The sequence below is a fragment of the Leucoraja erinacea genome, chromosome 37 (assembly GCF_028641065.1).
Source record: "Leucoraja erinacea ecotype New England chromosome 37, Leri_hhj_1, whole genome shotgun sequence".
NCBI lineage: Eukaryota > Metazoa > Chordata > Chondrichthyes > Rajiformes > Rajidae > Leucoraja > Leucoraja erinaceus.
The window spans coordinates 8,707,695-8,716,457 of NC_073413.1; the positions used below are offsets into that span (position 1 = coordinate 8,707,695).

Genomic DNA, 8,763 nt, shown 5'->3' on the forward strand with positions numbered 1-8,763 from the left:
AACGTATTTCGTATCTTGTTGAATTAGTTAAGAGGGATGGGAAGCCTTTGAAAAGTTCCAGACGTTTTTACACTCAACCAAGAAGAGGCCACAGTTTAATGTGTCATCAGGAAAAAATTCTGAATGAAATCTATAGAGGAAAACTGCAGTGGATGAGTGTGGTGGCGCAGCGGTAGATTTGCTGCCTCACAGCGCCAGAGATTCGAGTGCGATCTTGTCCGCAATTGTCACCTTGCCAACAGCCTGTCTGCCACTTCCTTCTTTGTTGTTTTATAATATGTGTTAAATGTATGTCTTTAGTGTTTTTTAATGTGGGGGGTGGGATGGGTGGGGTGGGGTTGGGGGAAGCGTTTTACCTCGACGGAGATGTGATTTTTTTTCCGTATCGTATCTCTGTCCGCACTGCGGCCTAACATCGAGGAGTTGGCGGCCTCTTGCTGGAGCCCGACCTCGGAAAGCTCCAACTGCGGGTGCCTGCAGGACTTAACATCGTGGAGCTGGTGGTCCCTGTCGGGGATCGACCTCGGACCCTGCGAACTATAACATCGTGGAGCTGGCGGCCCCCTGGTTAGAGGCCGACTTCGGGAGCTCTAAGCCGCGGGAGTTTTGATCGCCCCAACTGCGGATGGTTCAACTGCCCCGACCACGGAGAATGAAGAGGCGAAGAACGCCTTTACGTTAACTTTTACGCGGTTGTGTGTCTTGTATGGCTGCATGGTAATTTGAGTTTCACTGTACCTTAACTGGTACACGTGACAATAAACAAACCCTTGAATCTTTGTCTGTACAGAGTTTACACAAGGATCGTATAGACACTTACAAAATTCTTAAGGGGTTGGACAGGCTAGGTGCAGGAAGATTGTTCCCGATGTTGGGGAAGTCCAGAACAAGGGGTCACACAGTTTAAGGATAAGGGGAAAATCTTTTGGGACCGAGATGAGAAATACATTTTTCACACAGAGAGTGGTGAATCTGTGGAATTCTCTGCCACAGAAGGTAGTTGAGGCCACAGTTTGTTGGCTATATTTAAGAGGGAGTTAGATGTGGCCCTTGTGGCTAAAGGGATCAGGGGGTATGGAGAGAAGGCAGGGATGGGATACTGAGTTGGATGATCAGCCATGATCATATTGAATGGCGGTGCAGGCTCGAAGGGCCGAATGACCTATTTTCTATGTTTCTATACCTTCTCCCCGTGACCTGCGCGGGTTTTCTCTCTGAGATCACCGGTTTCTTCCCACGCTCCAAAGACGTACAGGTTTGGAGGTTAAATGGCTTGGCAGAATTGTAAATTGTCCCCAGTGTGTGTTGGATGATGTTAATGATCGCTGAAGGGCCTGTTTCCGCGCTGTATCTCTGAACTAAACTTCCCATCTGGGACTTGAATATTTGCAGTTAATTGGATTACTTGTGCTGCACATGAACCTATTCTGTTGTGCTGCTGCAAGGAAGAATTTCATTGTTCTATCTGGGACATGTGACAATAAAATACTCTTGACACTCCTCCGCACTGACATTTAAGTGTACAAACTTGTACTGTACAAACAAGTCTCAGTTGCATGAGTACAGGGCCAATATTGTCCCCGTCTGTCCGTGCTGACTTGCAAACGTGTGTTCAAATTGGTCAAAAAGAAATAGTTAGTGTGAGAAATGCCGGCCTTACAATGGAGTAGGATGTGGTTTCAAGAGGAACTCTTTTAAAAGAAATAGACTTTTATATATATATCTCTCTGCAGAAAGCAAAGCGCGGGAAGAACTCATTGGGTTAGGCAGCATCTGTGGGGGGAAATGGACTGACAATGCTTAGAGTCGGAATTATTCTGACACATGTGTTTTAATTTGTACTTATATAAGGTACAGTGAAATCGAGTGTCACTGTTTCATTAATTGGTGTGTGTGTCAATAAAATATTCTTTGAACCTTAAAGGGCCTGTCCCACTGTATGAAGTAATTCAAGAGTTCTCCCGAGTTCTCCCCCGATTCGAGCTCGTGTAATTTGCGTAGCGGGTACGCAGGAGTTTGTGGATGTCACGTGGCGGCTCGTAAGAGTAACGGTAGGTGCTCGGGAAATCCGGTAAACTCGTGATGTTTTTTCAACACTGTGAAAAATGTCCACAAGTAAAAAAAATACTTGTGATGAAAAAAATGGTCACTTTTTACTCGTATGAGCCGCTGCGTATATTACACAAGCTCGAATCAGGGGAGAACTCTTGAATTACCTCGTACAGTGGGACAAGCCATTGACAAAGGATGAAGGGGCACCTCATTGAAGCTTAACCTGGATAGTGAAAGGCTTGGATAGAGTTGATGTGGAGAGGATGTTTCCACTAGTGGGAGAGTCCAGGACTAGAGGGCACAGCCTCCGAATAAAAGGAAAGGATATGAGGAGGAATTTATTTAATCAGAGGGTGGTGAATCTGTGGAATTCATTGCCACAGAAGTGTATGGAGGCCAGGTCAGTGGATAAGGCATAAGGCAGAGATAGATAGATTTTTGGTTGGTACGGGTGTCAGGTGTAACGGGTTATGGGGAGAAGGCAGGAAAATAGGGTTGAGGTTGAGAGGGAAAGTTAGAATGACATGATGGGCCGAATGGCCTAATTCTGCTCCTATAACCTATGAACATATCATGGCTTTGATGATTTCTGATAACTCGAAAGTGCTTTACAGTCATTTAAGTAATTTTAAATGTTATGTACAATATCAGGTGGCAGATAATTTGCGCTCTGCAAACTTGCACAAGCAGCTGTGAACTCGAGTAAGTACCAGATGATTTCTTTTAGGTAACTATTATGGAATAGGTCTCGCACAAGAGGGCACTGAGCCAACTCCCCTTCCCGTTTGGGAGAGGTGTAACAGAGCTTCCATTCACCAGAGAGGTGAGGTCAGTTTAAATATCTCAACCCAAACATCTCCTACCAGCGCAGTGAGTGATGCAATGAAATGTTGTGTCGATTTTAGGTGTTCAGCTTTCTGAGGTGAGACTTAAACCAGGGGTGAGAGATAGAGCAGGGTTGATAAACATGAAGTAGGGTGGCATGGTGGAGCAGCGGCCTTATGCCCCTGTCCCACTTAGGAAACCTGAACGGGAACCTCTGGAGACTTTGCGCCTCACCCAAGGTTTCCGTGCGGTTCCCGGAGGTTGCAGGTGGTTGCCGGAGGTTGCAGGTAGTGGAAGCAGGTAGGGAGACTGACAAAAACCTCCGGGAACCGCACGGAAACCTTGGGTGGGGCGCAATGTCTCCAGAGGTTTCCGTTCAGGTTTCCTAAGTGGGACAGGGTCGTTACAGCGCCGGAGACCACGGTTCAATCCTGACATTGTTGCTATTGAGGGAGTGCAATGTAGGTTAATTCCCGGGATGGCGGGACTGTCATATGCTGAGAGAATGGAACAGCTGGGCTTGTACACTCTGGAGTTTAGAAGGATGAGAGGGAATCTCATTGAAACATATAAGATTGTTAAGAGCTTGGACACGCTAGAGGCAGGAAACATGTTCCCCGATGTTGGGGGAGTCCAGAAGCAGGGGCCACACGCAGTTTAAGAATAAGGAGTAAGCCATTTAGAACGGAAACGAGGAAACACTTTTTCTCACAAAGAGAGTGGTGAGTCTGTGGAATTCTCTGCCTCAGAGGGCGGTGGAGGCCGGTTCTCTGGATGCTTTCAAGAGAGAGCTAGATAGGGCTGTTAAAAATAGCAGTCAGGGGATATGGGGAGAAGGCAGGAATGGGGTACTGATTGGGGATGATAAGCCATGATCACATTGAATGGTGGTGCTGTGTCGAAGGGCCAAATGGCCTACTCCTGCACCTATTGTCTATTGTCTATTGTCTATTGCGGGTGCTGTCTGTACGGAGTTTGTACGTTCTCCCCGTGACTGCGTGGGAAATCTTCGGTTTGTCCCACACTCCAAAGACGTACAGGTTTGTAGGTTTATTGGCTTGGTGTAGGTGTAAATTGTACCTAGTGTGTGTGGGATAGTATTAGTGAGGATCGCTGGTCGGCACGGTCTCGGTGGGCCGAAGGGCCTGTTTCCGCGCTGTATCTCGAAACTGAAGGAAAAGAAGCAAAGTGAGTCTCCTCCAACAATTAGTTTGAGTCTGAAGAAGGACTCAGCGCCGAGACAAACGCTCTGGAATTTGTGGACGAGTGTGGACTGAAGCGATGGTTTGCGTAGCGTGGACGGCAGGAAACGTGCAAGGCGCAGGCGCAGGTTTTGTTGCGAGCTGCACTTTTTCAGAAGCCGTTCTGGATGTCGACGTGCAATATTGTAATTTGCATTTCCGCTGCTTTGACCGCTCGGTATCTGAGACGTCAGGGCGGGAACGTACTTGCAGCGCAGTCCGAAAACACGATAAGAGTGAAAACACATTTTAAATGCCTCTCGGATAACGCTATCTCTGTGGACCAGTCAAAACTTGGGAGTTTAAAAATATGTATTTAACAATGTCATGCTCCATGCTGTATAGGAAGGAACTGCAGGTGCTGGTTCACACTGAAGATCGACAAAAACTACCGCCGTGCCCAATATTTGCCTCCAAAGTGAAAGGTGGGATTAGATTTGTCATCGATAGACACAAAGTGCTGGAGTAACACAGCGGGTCAGGCAGCATCTCTGGAGGAATAGGATGGGTCGGGACCCTTCTTCAAACCCGTGGTCTTTTACATGAGCATAGACTACATGAGTTAGAAACATAGAAACAGAGAAATTAGGTGCAGGAGTAGGCCATTCGGCCCTTCGAGCCTGCACCGCCATTCAATATGATCATGGCTGATCATCCAACTCAGTATCCCGTACCTGCCTTCTCTCCATACCCCCTGAGTTATAAGATTGTTCCCGATGTTGGGGAAGTCCAGAACAAGGGGCCACACACAGTTTAAGGATAAGGGGGAAATCTTTTAGGACCGAGATGAGAAAAACATTTTTTTTCACACAGAGAGTGGTGAATCTGTGGGATTCTCTGCCACAGAAGGTAGTTGAGGCACAGTTCATTGGCTATATTTAAGAGGGAGTTAGATGTGGCCCTTGTGGCTAAAGGGATCAGGGGGTATGGAGAGAAGGCAGGTACAGGATACTGAGTTGGATGATCAGCCGTGATCATATTGAATGGCGGTGCAGGCTCGAAGGGCCGAATGGCCTACTCCTGCACCTATTGTCTATGTTTCTATGTTCTGTCGAGCTGACCATTTAACATTTTGTACGGTGAGGTTCACATCTGGCTTGGTGACGGTTTCCACCCCGACCAGTGAATTCAGAAGTTTGGTAACACTTTGGTAACACTGTCCTCTTTGCCCCCCCCCCCCACCCCCCCCCCCCCCCCCCCCCCCCCCCCCCCCCCCCACCCACACACAGGACGTTTACCGAGACAGAGACAGAGGTTGAGGATGGGACCTCTGTGGAGCTGGTGGTGCCTGTGAGATGGTCGGAGGGAGGTCTCACCTGGTTGCTCCGGCAAGCGTGCGACGGTCTGGCCCGCCCCGCCACGGGAGCCCCCCACCGGAGCCCCCCACCCTCTTCCGCATCTTCCACGACGAGGAGTGGGGGGTGGTGGAGCGCAGCTTGCGTGTGCTGGAGGACAGCGGCTTCTACTGGGGCCCGCTGCCCGTGGACAAGGCACACGCCCTGCTGGAAGCCCAGCCTGTGGGCACCTTCCTGGTCCGCGACAGCACCCAGTCCAACCACCTGTTCAGCCTCAGCGTCCGCGCCCGCAGGGGGCCCGTCAGCATGCGGGTGCAGTTCAAACGGGAGCTCTTCTGGTTCGACAACGCCCACTTTGACTGCATGGTGAAGCTGCTGGAACACTGCGTGGACTGCAGCCGCGGGAAGCCCTTCGTGTTCGACGGGGGCGACGCCATTGTCTTCACCTCGCCGCTGCGCAAAGACCCCATGCCCAAACTGCAGCAGTTGTGCAGGAGGAACATCATCCGCCACTTTGGGAGGGATGGCGTGGCCAAACTCCCCCTGGTGCCCAGTCTCCAGAAGTACATCGAGGAGTTTCCATTCAAGATATAACTCGGATGAAGAGCACAAGGGTGAAGTAAGTCTTTTCCTCGTGTTATGGTGGATGAACCAGTTCATCGTGACTACTGTCCAAGCACAGCGGAGGCGAGCTGATGATCAGGGCATCCTCAGATGAAGATTAAGGCATCTTCAAATGAAGACCAAGGCATCTTGAAGACCAAGGCATCTTCAAATGAAGATCTGGCCATCTCGTGCTTAGTCCGCCCCAATGCACCAAATCCAGTTTGGGCTATCGAAGGGGAGCAAGCATTGAGTGGTACGGATTGCAGGCGACATGGAGCCAGGAGTCGGGACCCTTTCGCAAAAGTGCGGCTTGGAGCCAACACGCTCCACGATAAAAGAGACACTCGCCGGGAGAACAAGGGGCACAAACGAGAGGGAAATGAGTGCCTCCGGTCAATTCTGTCACGCAAATCGTTGCAATGCAAGGCCGTGGCTTTTCCAGGTTCCACCTGAAGCTGCAGCAGCCTGAAATATAATTCCGTTAAATATTCTAATGATTTAAATTAATATATTTTGATACATCGTTTTGAAGATGTAAAATTCGAACCGCCTCGGTGAGAAGCGGCAAATGAGTAACGATGATGATCAGAACAAAGTTGTGAGGAGAGATATGAATGGATTACTTTATTGTCATAGGTGACAAGGCACAGTGAAATTCTTTGCAAGGTATGCAAATGGTCGCTACATAAAGGACGCTGACAAAAGTCACAAAGTACCTCCACCATCTCCTCCGTTGTTGCTCCCCCACCTCATGGCCGTCTCCCCAGGCAAGGTCATCCATTATTCATTGTTCTTCCCCCCTCCTTTCACGATGGTCCCCTCTTCCACCGCAGACCATACCGGCTTGGAGCGGGGATGTTAAGTTTTGAACAGGGGATGCTGAGGGGAATCTTAAATCTAAGTCCATTAAGGTACAAGGAGCCTCGATAGAACAAACAAGAGCCTGTTTCGCTGGGTCGAGGTCCAATTCAGAGCAGGCACAAGTTTAAAGCTTGAAGTAAGCAATAGACAATAGGTGCAGGAGTAGGCCATTCGGCCCTTCGAGCCAGCACCGCCATTCAATGTGATCATGGCTGATCAGCCCCAATCAGTACCCCATTCCTGCCTTCTCCCCATATCCCCTGACTCCGCTATTTTTAAGAGCCCTATCCAGCTTTCTCTTGAAAGCATCCAGAGAACCGGCCTCCACCGCCCTCCGAGGCAGAGAATTCCACAGACTCACCACTCTCTGTGAGAAAAAGTGTTTCCTCGTCTCCGTTCTAAATGGCTTACCCCTTATTCTTAAACTGTGTGGCCCCTGGTTCTGGACTCCCCCAACATCGGGAACATGTTTCCTGCCTCTAGCGTGTCCAAGCCCTTAACAATCTTATTTGGTAGGTTAGAGGGAAGAGAAGGAAAACATATGTGGAAGGTGGATGGGTGTCTGGAACTCACCGCTTGAAGGGGCGATGGAGGAAACACTCGATACATTTCAAATAAAATATACACCAGAATACTTACTCCGATCTGTGAGTTGCAGGACTTGGAGTCACAGATGGGGTTGAGATAGGTAGCTCACAGGCACGACGGGCCGAATTGCCTTCACCTGGGTGGTGTAGCGGTAGAGTTGTCGCCTCACCGCGCCAGAGACCCAGGTTCGATTCTGACCACGGGCACTGTCTATACGGTGTTTGCACGTTCTCCCCGTGACCAGCATGGTTTCCCCCAGTTTCCTCCCACACTCCAAAGACGTACAGGTTTGTAGGTCAATTGGCTTGGTATCAATGTAGAAATTGTCCCTAGTGTGTGTAGGATAGTGTTGGTGTGTGGGGGTCGCGGGGCAGCACGGACTCGGTGGGCCGAAGGGCCTGTTTCCGCTCTGTATCTTTAAACTAAACTAAACTAAAAAGTATCATAAACAATGTGTAGGAAGGAACTGCAGATGCTGCATTACACCAAGATAGATCAGGATAGAGTCTTGATTAGTACAGGTGTCTGAAGTTACGGGGAGAAGGCAGGAGACTGGATTTAGGAGGGAGAGATAGATCAGCCATGATTGAGTGGCGGAGTAGATTTGATGGGCCGAATGGCCTAATTCTGCTCCTATTACTTATGATCTTATGATCGGCACCGAAAATAGACACAAAAAGCTGGAGTAACTCAGCGGGTCAGGCAGCATCTCTGGAGAAAAGGAATGGGTGACGTTTCGGGTCTTGTCCACTGTGATCGAGATAACACACTCCAGCTGAGGGAAGTACTTACATTGAATGTAAACTCTGGAAAATGACCGCGAGTTTGGCTTGTTCGAACATTTCATCGTAATACTTATTTTATGTTCATCTAGTTATATTTCTTAAGAAAGTCCGTATGCCAACTGTTGATGCAAAGTTATTGGGAGGAAAATACCCAGATTAAAATCGACAATCTTAGCTAATTCTATTCTAATTTATTGATTATTGTCAATCTGAATTGTAAGGCATTAAATTTTCCAATTTCCTTGCTAAACCTGAAAATCGACACAAAAAGCTGGAGTAACTCAGCGGGCCAGGCAGCATAGAAACATAGAAAATAGGTGCAGGAGGAGGCCATTCGGCCCTTCGAGCCAGCACCGCCATTCATTGAGATCATGGCTGATCGTCCCCTATCAATAACCCGTGCCTCCCTTCTCCCCATATCCCTTGACTCCACTAGCCCCTAGAGCTCTATCTAACTCTCCCTTGGCCTCCACTGCCCTCTGTGGCAGGGAAATCCATAAATTCACAACT

General features: G+C 48.8%; 1 protein-coding gene across 1 annotated transcript in view; it reads left to right on the forward strand.

The window, feature by feature from the left end:
* LOC129713915 (suppressor of cytokine signaling 1-like) overlaps positions 1–8,763 on the forward strand; it is a 33,149-nt gene that overhangs the window by 21,284 nt on the left and 3,102 nt on the right. Inside the window, exon 2 of the mRNA XM_055663293.1 lies at positions 5,348–8,763. This exon is cut by the window's right edge and continues 3,102 nt beyond it. Within this exon, the coding sequence (XP_055519268.1) occupies positions 5,414–6,007 (594 nt within the window). The 5' untranslated portion in view covers positions 5,348–5,413 and the 3' untranslated portion in view covers positions 6,008–8,763. The remainder of the gene's footprint in view (positions 1–5,347) is intronic.